Below are 18,373 nucleotides of genomic sequence, written 5' to 3'. Positions count from 1 at the left end.
AAATTTCGTAACTAAGCGCAAATATGTATCATGGAGAAAACAACACTAGAATTTGAAACCCACATGCTGTTGAGACTAATTCTCTGTTTTTTACTATATGTAAACTGCAGGTTGGTTTCTTAACCAGGTTGGTTATCAAAAATTTTGGAAAACATAGCTGGCTTTCCAAATATAAGTGTTAACCTGTGGATGAAATAGGGGTGAACACAGCCGTGTCAGCCCAAGTTCAGTCAGCTCAAGCTCGACTTGCCTAATGAAACCTCGAACTCGACTTGGCTCGAGCTCGAGAATAGCTCGACGGAAGCAGCTCAAGTTCGACTCGGTTGTTACATGTTGAGCTCAAGCTCGACTCGATTAATGCTCAACAAAATCATTTGAATAGAATTGATATTCATTGTTACGTGTTGCGTTCGAGTTCGACTCGATTAAGGATCAACGAACTCGTAAACTCATTTGAATATCTCGACTTGATTAAGGGTCGACAAATTCGATTAAGGCTCGAGCTCGACTCGACAGTTATGTGTTGAGCTCAAACTTAACTCGATTATTTGAACGAGTCGATTCATACTCAAGTTCGATTTGTTAAGCAAATGACTCAGCTCGAACTCATTCACGAGCAAAGCTTTAACGACTCGAGCTCAAGTAGTTCGAGTCGTTTGTTCACCCCTAGGATCAACTATATATACCATATATGCATTTACTTGTAAACATTATAATTACAACGAAGAAGACAAATCATTTAGGATAACCACAAATAATACACCACATTTTATTTATCTGCTCAATAATGAGATCGAATTTCACACTACGAGTAAAAAACATTTGCAAATTATGTCTTAAACCAAACTACTGGAGACAATTTGAGAGAACTGATAAAGAACCAAAGCTCTCATTAAACTTCGAGTTCTAGATCTTGGATCTCAGGGAGCAGCCATTGTTTGGTGCACCGGGGGCGTCGTGGCACCTTGCTGTTGTCGTTGAGCTTGGAGAATCATGTTGGCTTGCCAGCCTGCAAATTCATGCAATCCCATCGCTGTAAGTAATCAACTTTATGAAAAGGAAATAAATCATTGGAAAAATATAAGTAAAATATAATCAATCCTAAAAGTGTGAATAATTAAAAGTATAATCCAAAAGTTCTTTATGGATCAAGACACATTCGACGAATCCCAAGGCATTACTTATTTATTATCCTTAATCATATTCGCTTTTTCAGATATTCACATATTCGGATTTGAATTTGGATTTAAATTCGAATTCCAATAAAAAAAATCATACTCAAATCCAAATCTAGAATTTGATTTTACATTCCGAATCCTATTTGAATCTGATTTTCACATTTATATCTGAATATGAATCTGAATCCGAATCCGAATTTTGAACTGGATTTAGCCAATTATTCACATATTTGGATTTGAATTTGGATTCGAATTTTGAATTCCAATAAAAAAAAGTCATATCCAAATCCAAATCTAAAATTCAATTTTGCAATCCGAATCCGATCTGAATCTGATTTTCATATTTATATCTGAATATGAATCCGAACCCGAATCCGAATTTTGAACCTGATTTAGTCAATTCTCAAAATTTAATAGCATTAGATATTGGGTATTTGTTTAAAAATGAATATAATCCGATGTCGTATCTGAATCTGATCGGATATTTATGTATATCGGATGTCATTTATTAAATCTGAATCCGATTCAATTTCTTAATTGGATATTTTTTTTTTTCATATCAGTTTTTTTTTTTATCGAATCAGTTGGATATTCAATTCCAATCAGATATATTGACATCTTTAAAAAAATATGTATGCTAAATAAAAATTTTGTAAAATAATATTACGGCTCCTATCAAAATTTTGAAACTATAATTTGATATAAAAAAGTTCAGTGCTCTGCCATTGCATGCTTTTGACGACCTAAAAATTTGTTGCAGAAAGGACAAAAATTTTGGTATTAGTTTTTCAAAAGACCACTTTGCACTTTGAGCCATCACATTAGGAGAAAAACTAAACTTCATGTTTTAGACGTCAATCCGTGATTTTTCTCATGAAAAAAAAAGGGTTAGACCTCACGACGCCGAACATTCATCCATGGACTCTCACTTTTTCTTTTCTTTTTCTCTTTTATTTATTTACTTTCTTTTGGCCCGTGAGCAAATCTCCTTCACACAATTAAAGAGTAAGCTCTCCCTCACTGTTTCATTTTTAACATTTAAAGGGTGCTCATATATAAATAAAGAAAAAATTAAGAAGGTATCAATATAAAAAATAAGACATTTTTTTTAATGAGCTGGTATGAGCCATGGCCTACATTAGCCTAGACCTGTCAGGCTGGTCGGGTCTGGCTGGGCGTGGTTTAGCACAATCTAATTTTAATGAAAAATTAAAATATTTATGTTATATATATATATATATAAAATAAAAAATAAAAAATGTTATTTAAAAAAAACCCTTGTTAGCCTTTTAACTTTTTTTTGTCCTTCCAAAAAATTTTTTTTTTCTATTAACAAATGACATAATTTTGATGATTAAGCATATGGGCGCACAAAAAAAAATTGTGCACCAGCCTGCGCATATAACCAAACCAGGATCAAAGAAAGAGAGGGAAACAGCTTGGCTTACCGATGCCTGGGTCCATGCCTCTGTTCCTGAGCTCCCTGTATTCTTGGCAGAGCGAGCACCACTCGCACAGGCAGTGAGTAATGAGATCGGGAGCAGGAGACTCCAGCAGGCCGTACCTGGCCCGCAGCCTCGTTCTGTAAGTGCAAGACAGGATGCAGGGCACTCCCAGCCACGCTAGTGCGCCGTATATGAGCCCGCTGGTGAGGCATGCTGCACATGCAAAGTGAAACGCCCAATTACCTTAGCTTGGCCTCCATGAAGTGCATGATTAATTACACGGCGACAAGAATGATTTTGTTTGGACGTGATAAAGGATAGGAGCATCTTACGCGTCGTGCCGTTGTCCAGTATCTCAGCAATTTGTCCGAACGTCACGCATGGAAAGCAAGCTGTAATCAGGGCTGCACCGAAGATAAAGAATTGTGAAGACAAATTAAATGAAATCAGACATATGTTTCCAATAATGTGCTCTCTCTCTCTCTCTCTCTCTCTCTCTCTCTCTCTCTCTCTCTCTCTCTCTCTATATATATATATATATATATATATATATATATATATATATATATATATATACCCATCTGATGCAATGCGTCAAACGGATGTGAACACACCACTTATACAAATCAGGCAGTATGCTATGAGAGGTCATAGGATTTTTCCATCTAGAGTATCAATATATATATATATATATATATATATATATATATATATATATATATATATATATATATATATATATATATATATATATATATACACACACGTAACTCTATATTTTTAAGAACAATTTTGAGGAAACAATCATGTAGGAGTAATCTGTATGCTTTAAACATATAAAACAACATTATGCTTTAGAAGATAGAGAGTGATTTTTAAAGACCTAAAAGTTTCAAAACAGTTTATTTTAGAATTTCATCTCCCAATATAAGAAAACTCACAAAACAATACTTTGCTAGATCTACCAATTTTTGAAAGTAAAAGTCATGTTCAGAAAGTAGAACGCGAATATAACGAGGAAATATAAATGAATAACTTAGATACATGGGGATGATATGAAACTTCAGATCCCATCATGAATAAATACATCGGAAGGAATACATACTACTTGTTGGATCTTCCATGCAATCAAATAATCCGGTCGTCCAAGGGGTAGTGCCCAGATGCGGTCCATAGCCACCGAAAGTTGCCTGACCATGCGGCGGTTGCTGGTAAGGCTGCCCTTCGGCCACCGGGTAGGTCCCCGGCTGAGGCTTGAAAGCAGCCGCCTGGTTAACATTATAAGGCTGAGGCGCGTTTGGCGGGAAAGGGACGGCCTGGTTCTGAGCTTGTGATGCTGGTGGGTAAGCCACAGCTGCTCCAGGCGGCTGGCCGTAGAACTGGGCCGGCTTCTCTGAACCTTGTGGCATGTAGCCAGCCGGCGGCACATTTGAAGGCGAAGCATTTGGCGGGAAAGGCACGGCCTGATGCTGATCCTGTGGTGGAGGTGGGTAAGCTGCAGCTGCTCCAGGCGGCTGGTAGGAGAACTGGGCAGGATTCTCCGGACCTTGTGGCCGGTAGCCGACGGCCGGCGCCGCATTTGAAGGTGGGTACGGATGGGTAGGAGGAACTTCGGATCGGAACTGAGGGGCTTGAGGCTTTTGATCCTCGGGGGGTTGAGGGGCTTGTGGGTTTTGATCACCTTGCAGGCGACCCATTTCAATTTTCCGGCCGGCGAATGTGAGGCTCCGGTCACGTATATCTTTTATAAGAAAATGCAACATGTATATAAAGACTCGAAGGCTTAGTGTACTGTAAAGTGATAATTCCATCTGGTTGACATTATTGTAGTTGACTTGACTTGAGAACAAGATAATCAAGCCCGTAGCCTGATATATGAACATATTTGAGGTCAAAATGTTCGGTATGGAGAGGTGGCTGCGGTTGTCCTATACGAGATGTGAAACGTTTGATAGGGAGTCCTGACCATAGTTTATTTGTCGTGATGATGGTGTTCCCTTCTCAGGCGAGCTTGGCATTACGCAAGAAGATTCGTCGCTGGTTCCAAATAGGGCTGCACAGCGAGTCGAGTCGAGGTCAACTAGAAACGAGTACAGTTCGAATTTTGAATTCAAATGTATGTACGAAATATTAAAAGAGTCACGAGTTGAGCTTGACTATAAAAAGAGTATGGTTCGAGATCAAGTTCAAAAAACTCGACTTGTTTAAACTTTATTGGGTTTGACTACACAATCAATATTGAATTACTATAAAAAAGTAATTAAATGACTAGCAATTATAACATTTAATCCAGCTAAATGAGTTAATAGAGTTAAAGAGTTAAAATACAAGATATTCTTAACCTAAACGAGTTGTATTCGAGCTCCAACGAGCGAGTTCAAGCTCGCATTTTTTGAGTCGAGTCGAGGTCGAGTTTGTGCTGGCTCATGAAACAGAATAGGTGAAATATTGAAAATGTTCATTTGTTTATTTTAAATTACTAAAATACCCTCCAATCTAAACGGCTTGGGTGCAGATCCGTGCGTTTCACACAACGCGGTTCGAGAGAAATTGCCAAATTGGAGGCTGAAAGCCTGAAACCATGGACGAGGAGGCCGTTTTCGTTGACCCTTTTGGCTGTTGATAATGTCGAGCGGACCCAAGGAGATGCGGCTATGGGCTGTGGCCTTCTTCAGATTTCTAAAATTTAATACTTAAATTAAAAAAAGAATATTTTGACCCGGTATGAATTAAAGGAAAAATAGATTGGCCAACCAAAAGTACTACGTCAACGCGTTTAATGGATGGAGGTGCATTTAGTTAAGGGACCTTGCATATGGGCTCAAAATGACCAAAGTATCCCTATTGCTTAAAAAGAAAGTCCTACAAAAGTTAAAGTGGAACCTAAAAAAAAAATTCTTCAAATTGTGTTTGATAGCTTAGATCTTAAATTCAAGGTTGCATTAGAAGGTCTGTTTTGGAACATCGATCTCGGTAACCTTAAATCTTAAATCCACATTGCATATAAGAAACTGTGGATTTGAGGGGATGAATGGTGTGAACTTAAATTCATGAATTTAAGATCTTAGATAATCGTAAATCTAAGAGCAATAGTGAACCAAACATACCTTTATAGATAATGGTGTTGTTTCAAGGGGCATAGTGTAACTAATCGGGTTAGGGGTCTATATAAAGGTAGGTCTTTAGTTTGACTCCCGTTGGTATTATGTTCATGTGTCTTAAGATATTACGACACAACATTCAAGTTGAAGGGTGTACCGTTGCTATCGTTGACACCAACGCAACTCAAAACCCGAAAGCAGAGAGAATGGGAGGGCCTTCGAGCATCGTTTCGGATGGTGGGATGAACAACTTGCTCATCCAAATATGTGTTTCCATATTAATGACATGACATGAAACTCACTTTCCTAGCTGCTCTTAGCTAGCTGAACATTTTTTAAACATTTTTTCTGAAACTACATTTAAAAAAATTAATTAAACCATCAATGTTGCATTTTGTTCAATGGCATGAGTATTGATGGGTGTTCCCATCCTGTTGTTAACAAAGAATGTATGACAGAGGCAGGAGCACCGAGAGACCGGGTCCAACTAGTTAAAATATTAGAAAATTTTCATTTTGGACTCTGTATTTTATGCATGCTTTCAAAAGAAGCTATTTTCATCTGTTAAACGAAAATATTCGTTAATTCGAAAAGGTAGAAAACGTTAGGTGCTGCTCTATTCAATGTTACTTTATATTACTAGATTATAATCTTATGATAGATTTAAAAAAATCGCTCGCTTGTTCGATGGCTTCCACGAAAAGTAAGTATTTTTTTAAAGCTTCATTTTTCTTGAAGAGAAAAGTTTACGAGGCAATGCACTAGCGTGTTGGAGTTCTAAAACAATAATGCATTGAAGATTCTAACACTTGGTGAGCCAATAGAAGGCATATAATTTTTTTTAATTATTTATCGTATATAAAAATTTTAAAAATTAATATTTTGGCCCTGTCAAGATTTTGTTCCTATAATTTGGCTCCCCTTATGAAATTTTTTTGGCTCCGCCCCAACATAGGTTATACTTTCAAATGGCAGATCTCATGTGTCGACATCACATGACCTATGGATATTAGATTGTTGATAATTTTATTGGTTAAGTTAAACAAGTCAATGAGGTGGTATCAAGGCATGAAAAAGAAGTTACAAAACACTTATTTAAGTTATTGATGTAGATGTCAATAGTTAAGATTGGGATAGAATATACTCTTGGCCATATATGTTTTTTCAAATGTTCACATATTTGGATTTGAAGAAAGATTAAAATATGATGAAGAAAAGTCTACGTTGTACCTGGATTTGAACTCAAATTCACAGTATAGATCCGACCCATATCCAATTTTTCAAAATTCTCATTCGAATGACAAAAAAAAATCCAATTTTTAAACCAAATGTGTGCAGCACTGTAATATTATCAAGAATTGACGTTCAAAATGTATGGACATTTGATGCACGATATTTATTTAAAACTGAAATCGATCTAAATTTAAATATGATCGGATGTCATTTCTTTACTCAGAACAAGATGTTATTTTTTTAATTTGATGTTAATTATTTTCATATTCGTTTGTAATTGATCCAAATCCAATTTATTAACACACCGGTTTATTCACTGGACGTAAAGTTTTTGCAAATATGTATATGCAACAGTTCCAATATTATTATCTCATACAAGAAAAATATCTCAAGCAATCAATCAATCTCAATATTTGCTTACATTATATGTTACACATATAATTTCTTTTTTATACATTTCTACTTGATTGAGTCAAATCTAAATTTGGTTGCCGGTGACTCATCATGTCTGCGAAATAACACATGAAAAAAGTTGTGACCGATTCAGCTGCAGTAGCGGTGCTGCATTATTGCTGGAAAAAAATAAACTACTTAGAGATAAAAACTTCATTAACTTTAACTTTTAGTTTTTTACATATGAGTGCCTCTAGTGCATAATTTAGTTTCTTATAATTAAATGGTTGGTCATTATATTTTGTACTTCACTGTCATCATGTGGCTTTAATTAACTTCAGGGAGATTAAGTTGCGTGCACATCACCCAACAAGAATGAAGATATGGAAAAAAAAAAAATATCGAAATTCAAAATCAAAACTGATTGGGACTTATGAAATGACATTGATTAGATTCAGGTTTAAATATGCATGAATCTATGATTGGATTCAGATCCAGATCGGATTTACTTTTAACTAAGTATCTCGTATCTAAAGCTCTTACATTTTGAAAATTGGCAAAAAAAAAATTCGGTTCAAAATTCAGGCTCATATTCGAATATGAATGTAAAAATAAGATTGGCATCATGAAATCAGATTTTGAATTCATATTCGGATATGAATTTAAAAATCATATTCAAATCGAGATTTGAATTATGAAATCAGATTTCATATTTGGATTCGAATATGTTGTAAAAATCGGATTGGATATGACTCTTCTTTGCTCACATCCATTAGAATTTGAACCCACATATGTAAATACAAAAAAAGGGATACAGTTAAGTGTATATGTGATTCAAATCTGATCTGTTGACATTTCTGACTTTCTCAACTTATTTTTTAAGTTATCTTGTAAGTCTTAATTTATTTTAAATTTTCCTAATTTTTAGGATTTTGCCAAAAATTACTTTGCCAAAAAACACCTAAGAAAAGCCTCTCTGTTTAAAACTCGTTTATCGTATTTATCACTATGACACATGAAGAAAAGAAATCCAACTACCTGTTGGAACCAAAAACAGAACAAGGGATTAACGTGACTAATTGAATGTTCAACTACCACATTGGTAGACACCCAAAAAAGTTGGAAATAAATAGAGGAAATAATTGTTATCAATATGTATAATCAAAATAGGAGATATTAAGGGCATTATTGTAAATAAATTTGCATTATTTCATTTCTTTTCATTTATATATATAATTTGATAATTTTTTTTCTTTTCTCTCATTTTTATAGAAACGAACTTTTGTAATAGCTTTTTTCATTCACGCGTGAAGAGCGAGACCCCCCCCTTCCCCTGTAGCGTCCATGATAATTAAACTGACAACCAGACTTTCACCAACTCGCCAACCCAACTAACTATGTTATGCCTTTTGAAGCAATGAATCCATGGCCTTCATACAAATTTAATTTCAGCATAAGATCGAAAGGCATCTTCAATGGGCCATTATATATATATATATATATATATATAAAAGTGACCCACGAGATTTGAATATTTTTAAACAAGTACCCTTCTACCAATTTTTCTGGCTCCACTAGACATCATCAAGAAGAATCACAAATGAGAACGATTTATTATTTATGTGATCAAACTGGCATCACGAGATGGATCTTCACACCGTATAAAGAAAACAATTACAGATCATGGCTTAAATCAACTGACTTGGAAACACTCTGAGAAGAATTGATCAAAAACCAAAGTAATTAACTTGTCGCGAATTAAACTCGGAGTCGTAATTCTTGCAGCTCAGGGGGCGGCCATTGTTTGGTGCACTGGGGGTGTCATATTCACTTGCTGTCGTTGAGCTTGGAGCACCACGTTGGCTTGCCATCCTGCAAATTAAAGTCACCCCACTATAAGCAATCACAAGTTACTAAAGGGGAATGGATCTCAGTGGCGGAGCCACAAGGTGGCTGGTGTGCAGTCTTGAAACCAGAAATTTCTTGTTAAGAGGCATTCTAATTATAAATTTCAAACTTGAAGGAACACTCATATATAAAAAATTAAAAAGTAATGAGGTTTTTATATATAAATAATGTAAGTTTAGTGGTCCAGTGTGGGCAATTGCCCACTCCATCCACAACTTGGCTCGGCTACTGCTGGTGTGGAAAGTTGCCTACACCAACCTCACAAGGTATGTTTAGTTTTATATTAATGCTTTGATATCTATCTATCTTTATATATATGTGTGTGTGTTTTTAAAAGCACTAAAGTTACTGAATTAGTGACCCTTAAGCCAAAATATATCGTTGCACCAGTGGATCCTCCTGTTGTGACATTTCTTATGCATACATTTGTATATTTTCAGAAACCGTATATTGGTAGAGGTTTTGGAATTCCAGGATTTTGAAAGCTGATTCTATAGCGGCAATTTGATACTAATTATAATTTGGCACTACCAATATCGCAGTTTTCAGAAGTCTGAGCCTTAATTAATTTGCTGATGATGTTCATGGTGAGAATTGATTTTCGTGGTGAAGATCTCATTACGTAAGCCGTTGGACTCTCACAGTATTGAATCTATGTACTCTCATGTATTCATATGTAATACATCTAGTGTTATACGTTGCTATATTATCGTTGCAAAAATATAAGTAAATACATTCCAAAAAATACGAATAACTAAAAAACCCAAAGAAAATATAGTGTACTTTTAATTATTGAAACGTGAAATCTTAATTAAACTGCATATTTGTGAAATTATTGCATTTTTTGAGGGTCCGGAAGATATAGTTTTAACTTATATTATTGTGGATCAATAGACCAACAACAATTGCGGCTCATATTGGAACATCTCTATACCATGTTTACCTAATGCAATACTAATACTGACAGTAGCACAATCCTCTTAGGAGGGTTTTGTTTTTTATTTTACATTTTTTTCAATCGTGTATATATATATATATATATATTGTACATGCTATGTGTAATACATCGGTCTTAATCTTATATAGCGAATCAAGAAACACTTCCAACCGAGTGACCCAATTCACACCTAATTTTGAATTAGTGGCCAGCAGTCTACTAGTAAGGGTGAATAATGAGTCGAGTTCGACTGGTTAAAGCTCAGCTTGTGAACGAGTTCGAGCCAAGTCATTTGCTTAATGAGTCGAGTTACAGTTCATGAGTTGACTTGTTCAAATAATCAATTGAGTTCGAGCTCAACACGTAACTGCCAAGTCGAGCTCGAGCTTTAATCGAGTTTGTCGAGCCTTAATCAAGTCGATATATTCAAACGACCTTACAAGATTGTCGAGTCTTAATTGAATCGAGCTCGAGCACAACAAGTAACGATGAATATCAATTATATTCAAACGAGTTTGTCGAGCCTTAATCGAGTTGAGCTCGAGCTCAACACGTAACGATCAATATCAATTCTATTCAAATGAGTATATCGAGCATTAATCAAGTCGAGCTTGAGCACAACACGTAACTGCCGAATCGAACTCGAGCTGCTTTTGTCGAGCTGTTCTCGAGCTTGAGGTTTCATTAGTCGAGCCAAGCTTGAGCTGACTAAACTCATACTCAACTCGGCTGGTGTTCACTCCTACCTACCAGCTATTGACCTTATCAATTGTGCCTCCAAAATAAAACCAAATAACACTTATAAAGTGCAGGCTTACCAATCCCTGGGTGCAGGCCTCTGTTCTTGAGCTCCCTGTACTCTTGGCAGAGCGCGCAGGGCTCGCACAGGAAGTGAGTAATGAGATCGGGAGCAGGGGACTCCAGCAGGTTGTACTTGGCTCGCAGCTTCGTTCTGTAAGTGCATGACAAGATGCAGGGCACTCCTAACCAGGCTAGTACGCCATACATGAGCCCGCCGGTGAGGCATGCTGCACAGCCAATTAATTTCACCAAAATGAAACGTTTAGTTGTCCTCAATGAAGCCGATGGATGAATGTTAAGGCTTTGAAATAGGGAAGGGAAGATATATACGGTTGCCGTTGTCCAGTATCTCAGAAACTTGTCCGAATGTCACGCAAGGAAGGAAAGCTGTAATCAGGGCTGCAGCCAAAACATATAAAAGATAAAATAAAAAACACCATATCATTCAATAATTTCCCCATCTCATACGCCGCCCCAATTACAAGAAACAACAGAAACAATATGAAATGAACGATTAAAAGTTAAAGAGGAAAATGTGATAGGAATTTTTATCATGTGATATTAGTTAAATATTTTTTTTCATTTTTCGTCATCAAATGGTCTTCAAGAGCGCCCTTGGTGACTTTGGATCGTCAGAGTTACTATTCATTCATTATATATATATATATATATATATATATCACATAACCATCTTAGGAGGGTCATTCATCTGAAGCAAGTAGATGGATGAAAGAAAAAAAATGTGTCAAATACTAAATTATGAAAATGTCCATCACCTTTTTGTTTTTGTTTTTATCTTAAGTAACTATTCATAAGGATGGATCAAATGTCCTAGATTAGATGAATGTACGAATCTTACAAATCAGTTTCGCCATTCAATTTTTCTATATATATATATATATTATTGCCAAAGAAATTATGTTCTTCAATTGGCCTGACAGCTTGACGATATTTGTAAGAGTTGAGAAAACAATCTTGTAGAAGCAATTTGCATACTTAAGACATATAAACCCAAATAAAAGTCATGCTCTAGAACATGCAAGGTGACGTTTGGGAGCCTAAAAGATTAAAACAGTTTACTTTAATCTCATTGTCAATTTAGTTGAAAAACAATAACTTGCTAGATTTTAAAAGTTTCGCATGTAAAAGTTATGTTCATCAAGAAGAATGTGAATAAGGTGAGTGATAAAGTGTTCAAAACGAAGGGATTTGTTGGTTTGTCGCTTGTTTCTTTGCACACACACATGGACACAAGTATGTCCGAGATTCAAAATAATAATAAAAAAAAGTGAATCAACTATATTATTTCGACCTTTCGCGACTTTTTTTGAGCCCTTAAAATTTGATGTATTTTCATGAGCAACCAAGTTTGTTTTGCGTTCTTTTAATTGAAATACTGTAATATAAAAACTTATGAGGTAAAATTTTCAGCCAAGAGTTGTGAAAATGCAAATAATCGTGAAAAATATGGCCATGAATAGCACTAGAAATGAGCGTTAATGGGTGCTGTGTAATTATATAATTAATACGAATAGACCGCTAGAAATTGATACATATAAGGTAACTTCTGGTTGACGGCTGCCTTTTGGTTTGCTAGAGTTGATCTTCTAAAAATGAACGCAACTCCATCCCTTTACGTCGACAGCCTCGATCTACTAAGTACATGTGAGTATTTGTTTACAGTTGCAGGTGCTGTTAACATTAACTCTCGTTTAAACATGTTTAATTTCAATGCATTAATAAATACTGATATAATCGCGTGCATCCCATTGCCCATAGACAAATTCGATGCAATGTACTTTATCTAACACTTAAAAACCACCATTTGATTCAAAATTTAATAGATGAGAAATCATTTGAATACGTTTTTTTGCACATAAAGGTCAATCCAGTGCATAACGGAAACCATATATGGGTTGCTCGAATAATATTTTTATCTTTTAGATCAACGAGAAGACATAAATCATGAGCTAAGCGACTTAGATTGCATCCTCAACTAATATATGGTATGTCGGAAGGATTCCGGCGTACAAATCAACTTTCCGACATGCAGTCCGGACGCGCTGATGAAGGCGTAAGTTCATCAATTCATTTTTTTAGAATGTCAGTGAAACTCCATATTCATCGACACTCTCGTTTCACGTATGAACATCAGTAATAATAGACTCAGTAAAAATCGACTTTGAACGACGGCCGCCAATCCGCAAGTCGTCGATTCCATGCTTTTTTGTGGTGGAAATACATACCATTGGCTGGATCATCCATGCAATCAAATAATCCAGTCGTCCAGGGGGCACCGCTACTGAAAGTTGCCGAAGGGTACTGCTGTTGAGGGTTTGCCGCACGGTACTGCGGTTGAGGGTAAGGCGGCCCATCTACCGGCGGGCAGTTCACGGGCTGAGGCTTGAAAGCAGCAGCCTGGTGGAAATCATAAGGCCGAGCGTTTGACGGGAAAGGGACGGGTGATTGTGGTTGGTAAGCTACTGCAACTCCAGGCGGCTGGGAGGAGAAGTGGTTAAGTCTTTCTGGAGTTTGCGGCGGGTAGTTCGCCGGCGGCACATTTGAAGGGCTACAGGGCGGAGCAGTTGGCGGGAAAGGGACGGCCTGACGCTGAGCCGGTGACTGTGGTGGGTAAGCTACAGCAGGAGCTCCAGGCGGATGGTAGGAGAACTGGGTAGCTTTCTCTGAGCTCTGCGGCGGGCAGTCGGCCGGCGGCGCATTTGAAGGTGGGTTCTGATGGGCAAAAGGAGCTTCGGGGCGGTGCTGAGGGGGTTGAGGATGTTGATCCTCTGGGTGTTGAAGGGCTTCCGGATTTTGAGCACCTTGCAGGCGACCCATTTCAGTTTTCCGGCCGGCCAATTTCAGGCTCCGGTCATTAATATTTTCTCATATGAAAATGCGTATATATATATATAAACTCAAAACCTTAGTGTATGGTGACCATTTTAGAGGTCGATATTATTATAAATGACTTGACTTGGGGTTAACGTGGTCAAACACGTTCCCAAATACATATAATCAACATATTTGACCAAAATCGTTTGGTGTCCAGGGAGGTGGCATGGCTACAGTTGTCCACATGCGAACAGATATGCACCATTAAAAAAAAGGAGAGGAGGTAGGCCATTTTGAGATTTTTTTTTTAAATATTTTTTTGAAGTTTTTAACTTTTCATTTTTTGATTAATTGACCAATGCATTCTCATCATTACACACTTCTTTCTCCACGGGTGTGAAGGATAATAATAATCTTGCATTTGCATTGTGATTAAGTTATCAAAATTTTTTTGCTCCGTCATTGACTGACATATTTATTTTCACCTAAGAAATATAAAAGCTGATAAGTGACTTGCTGGTCAATTCAGAAGCAATATATGGCGCCTCTTTAATGTATCTGAAAAGATGGACACTTATTTGTTGTTGACGTTGGATGCTTTTTTTTTTTTTCTCTCTCTTTTTAGCTGAAGGAGACAACTAAAATTTATGCAACTAAACTAGGAATAGGAAAAGTGTGAAAGGTACATCAATGACCTGCAGCTTAAACACAACCAGAAAAATTCAATTGAAAGGGCACTTTTTTAAAAATACTCAAAAAAGTGTGAAAGGTACATCCATGACCTGCAGCTTAAACACAACCAGAAAAATTCACTTGAAAGGGCACTTTTTTAAAAATACTCAAATATAATGAAACACTTATATATATAAAAAAATAAATATTTAAAATTTTCATTTAAAAATAAAAAAACTTTTAAGTGACTTGTATAAGCACGGTCTATACCAGTCACAATGTGACTACGCCACTGCCAAGAAGAGCTCATAGAGACCTCGCCAGGAGAGTTGGCATGGGCCATGGCCTCACCCCTCCCCGCCCTCTCACGATTGAAAAAAAATAAAAACAAAATACTGTGTAAAATCTACAAAATTATTGTACAAACAATTTAGAAATTATATAGTCACAGCCCTTAAAACAAAAAATCTAACTCCGCCGTTATCCCCGTTCCAAGGACAGTAGCATGGATTGCCTGGAATCCATGCACTTTATTTAGTATATGCATCGTGGAGTATCGTTATTCTATTGTCCACTTGGTCAAATGTTAAGCTTATTTTAATTAAAGAATGTAACTGCACTGCACCCTAAACTATTGATATTAAATACGGTTTTTTTTTTTTACTAATTATAAACTGGTGAAAAAGATTCTTGTCCTTGTTAAATTAACAAACAATGTACGAGACAGAGGCAGAACCACCGGAAGAACAGGTCCAACTGGTTAAAAATTTGGAAATTTCTTATTTTTGAGCCCACAATTTATGCACAGTTTCAAAAAATGACACTAGTTTTATTAATTTAGAATATGCAGCGCGGTGATGCAAAGACAAAACATACAAGTGCATCATGGTCATCAGTTTCTTTGAAACGTGCAAGTTCGTCGTTTGAAAATCGGTGGGTAGGCTTGGGCACCGGGCCGGGCCGCCGCCGGGTAGTCGGTCGTTCAGGCCCGGGTTTGGGTACTTGTTTTACTTTATCGGGTTACAGCCCGCTGTGCCCGGCCCGACATCATAACGGGCGGGTCGGAGTTAAGCTTACGGGCCGTTGGGACCCGCTAGGCCCATTAGGTCGATAGTGGATTCATCATTTAAAATTTTAAGAAAATGCATTTAGGGATTTAGGGTTTTGCTCTGTGTTGGGTATGGATTTAGGGTTTTGATGTTTGTTGGGTAGGCCATGGCGCCGCCACCGTCGTCACACCGTCGGTCTGCCACCGGCACCGTCGACCTCCAGTCCACCACCGGCACTGGACTAACAAGGTTGGGGGCACTCTTCACCTCCCATCGCAGCAGGTAATATCAGCCCCAAATGCCATCCACTGCTTCAAAATGACGATTCATTACAAATCATTTCTTTGTTGTTGATAGACTCACCATCGCAGCATCACTCTCTACATTGTACAGTTGATGATGTTGGGGTCCTGGGGATGATGCGTTTGTAGTTTGGAAGGGAAAGTGGCAATCATGACGGAAGAAGCGAGACTGCGAGAGGGATTGGGCAGACCACCACAGAGCTCTTCCACCATCCACAGCTTCCTCTACTCCCACTGTCGACCTCGCCCTTACCCACTTTGGCCTCCTCGACATCATGGTCAAGAACGCAGGAGTGAGCAGCGCACGGGATCGCCATGACATCCGGAAGTTCGATCGGCGTCTTCTTCAGATAGACCTTGCCACCGGCGTCTTCTTGGGATAGACCCTGCCTGGCCCAGCCCGGTAGTTAACAAACGGGCCGGGTCGAGCTTCGGACGTGGTTGACCAGGCCCGGCCCTATAATAGTTGGGCCGGGTAGCGGACCGAGCCGATTCAAATTCGGGCCCTTAACGATGTTGACTAAACGGGTCGGGCCGGCCCGATGCCCAGGCCTATCGGTGGGTTCCCCATGCGTAGCGTTTGGATGCGCATGAGGGTGCGTGTGAGTTAGAGGCAATTCTCCAAGTGAACACGCATGCTACGTCCATAACTTCGTAGAGTTACACGAGGGTGAGCAAGTAAGAGATCATCGTCGAGTAGGGCGATGGTCGGCCACCTTACTTAATGACATATAGTCGACAATTGGTTTCAGCTGAGGACTTTCTACTGAGGGAAGTCTATCCTCACTTAGATTTCACATGGAAGTAGTTAGGTATTTAGAGGAATGACAGTGACAAGGCCTCGTGGGCACACCTTATTGATGGTTTACTGTGGGATAATCCTGGATGATGGTGCACCAAGTGCCTAACACTCATCGTCTAGTCCATGATTCCAAAATATTGATGAATCATGATTCTAAAATATTGATGAATGCTTCTGCTACATTAAGAATGAGTTAAGGCTGGCTGAAGACTTATAAAACCTTCGACGACACCATGCGAGTTACACCATGCCAGCTACACAATGCGAGCTAAACAAGCTTCAAAAAATTAGCCCGCAAATCTAAACCATGCTGCATACCAATGTGCCTGCACCGGAAAAGAGTGGCGTCCCGGTGCAGGCGACTTTTACCGGCATCATACAATATATCACAGTGGGTAAGGCCGGTTTGATTAGTCCAAATTGTTGGTCAAAATTTATCAGCAAAACCATCTAGCTTATCATTCTTTTTCTACAGTCCATGAAAAATATTAAGATAGCTTGAAATGATTGAAAATTCTAACAAGCATTCCTTCGTCTATTTTAAAGTTTAAACCGTGAATTTGCTTCAAACAGCTCCTTATTTTATCCGTGTAACAAATTGATTTAATTTTCTTGTAACCAATATTTCAAAAGGATAAATTCCTTTTATATATTCTCCTTCATTTTTCTCAATTAGTCGACCTACGATCAAGTGCATCAGACCTATTCATGTGCATTTTCTTACATGCATAATTACTAAATTTCATATTTCGCATCCATGTTTCGTGATCATATATGTCAGTGCTTCGTCAATTTCATTTCTCAGAAAAATATCGAATATTACATCTAATGTCGCATAACCCATAAGTTTAAGAGGCATTTGTTAGTGTTATATGAATCCATCGTTACATTAAATTTATTATAGTCTCGAATATATCCATGAAAAAACTAATACAATGTTTCAGAATTCCAAACATTCCCTTAATAACGGTCCCATAAATTTGATTACAAAAATAGACAGATTCATGGATCTGTCGATGAAATGAATTTATTTTTATGGTAAAATTAATGGAGAAATATGTAAATATTATGGCTATCAAATAACGTATTAGAAAACACAAATTTTCATAAAATACAAAAATGAATCCAATATTTTAAATACTAATAAGTTAATAAATGTTAGTGATACATAAGCATGTTATCTCCAATATCGCACTTACAAAAAGAGATAGAAAGAGGTATCCAAACAATGATATTGTCACTTAATTTTTACGTTTAATATTCATATTTCCAGCATTCCCTTAGTAACTGTTCCATAAATTTGATTATAAAAAGAGACAAATTCATGAATCCATCGATGAATGTTCCTAAAATTAATCCATTTTAAATACTAATAAATTAACAAATATTAGCATAAGCATGTTCTTTCCAATATCCACACTTTCAAAACAGATAGAAAGAGGTCTCCAATCAAGATACTGTTACCTAAATTTTACATTTGATTTAAAAATTGAAGTTTATATGGTAGGTATTTTCACTTCGTTGTTCCAATTTAGTAAATTAATTTAAAATATTTATCAACAATTTTTTAAGTAAATTGTCCAACTAGTTGGGAATGATTTTTGCAGCGTCTTCCAAGTTCCATGCAAAAGGTTATTAAAATAAAACTTTTCCGTTATTTGTGCATTGATTTTATCGCCGATAGTTTACCTAGCGCGAGATTTGCGTGCTTCGACTG

At 37.2% G+C, this 18,373-nt stretch overlaps 2 protein-coding genes across 2 annotated transcripts; both read right to left on the bottom strand.

The window, feature by feature from the left end:
• Positions 1-758: 758 nt before the first annotated feature.
• LOC116245699 (cell number regulator 1-like) lies at positions 759-4,345 on the bottom strand. Its single transcript, XM_031617209.2, has 4 exons — positions 3,729-4,345; positions 2,956-3,027; positions 2,627-2,836; positions 759-1,009 (listed from the first exon to the last, which is right to left on the bottom strand). The coding sequence occupies exons 1-4, from the start codon at positions 4,318-4,320 to the stop codon at positions 921-923; spliced, it is 963 nt and encodes a 320-aa protein (XP_031473069.1). The 5' UTR covers positions 4,321-4,345; the 3' UTR covers positions 759-920.
• Positions 4,346-9,136: 4,791 nt separating this feature from the next.
• Positions 9,137-13,834, bottom strand: LOC116264223 (protein PLANT CADMIUM RESISTANCE 4-like). The gene is made up of 4 exons (XM_031644363.1): positions 13,243-13,834; positions 11,327-11,395; positions 11,014-11,223; positions 9,137-9,222 (listed from the first exon to the last, which is right to left on the bottom strand). Exons 1-4 carry the CDS (start codon positions 13,832-13,834, stop codon positions 9,137-9,139), a joined length of 957 nt encoding a protein of 318 aa, XP_031500223.1.
• Positions 13,835-18,373: the final 4,539 nt, after the last annotated feature.

Source organism: Nymphaea colorata, chromosome 1 (assembly GCF_008831285.2).
Source record: "Nymphaea colorata isolate Beijing-Zhang1983 chromosome 1, ASM883128v2, whole genome shotgun sequence".
NCBI lineage: Eukaryota > Viridiplantae > Streptophyta > Magnoliopsida > Nymphaeales > Nymphaeaceae > Nymphaea > Nymphaea colorata.
The sequence above is the reverse complement of the archived record's forward strand: the minus strand, read 5'-3'. Positions and strand labels throughout refer to the sequence as shown.

What these genes read in the sequence shown, in the direction of transcription:
- LOC116264223 (XM_031644363.1), bottom strand. Translation starts at nt 13,834, where the DNA reads ATGGGTCGCCTGCAAGGTGCTCAAAATCCGGAAGCCCTTCAACACCCA. An exon ending in CATGGATGATCCAGCCAATG is followed by an intron (nt 11,396 to 13,242) that starts GTATGTATTTCC and finishes TTTTGGCTGCAG; the next exon opens with CCCTGATTACAGCTTTCCTT. An exon ending in AGGCCTGCACCCAGGGATTG is followed by an intron (nt 9,223 to 11,013) that starts GTAAGCCTGCAC and finishes TTTAATTTGCAG; the next exon opens with GATGGCAAGCCAACGTGGTG.
- LOC116245699 (XM_031617209.2), bottom strand. Translation starts at nt 4,320, where the DNA reads ATGGGTCGCCTGCAAGGTGATCAAAACCCACAAGCCCCTCAACCCCCC. An exon ending in CATGGAAGATCCAACAAGTA is followed by an intron (nt 3,028 to 3,728) that starts GTATGTATTCCT and finishes TCTTCGGTGCAG; the next exon opens with CCCTGATTACAGCTTGCTTT. An exon ending in ACTGGACAACGGCACGACGC is followed by an intron (nt 2,837 to 2,955) that starts GTAAGATGCTCC and finishes TTGCATGTGCAG; the next exon opens with CATGCCTCACCAGCGGGCTC.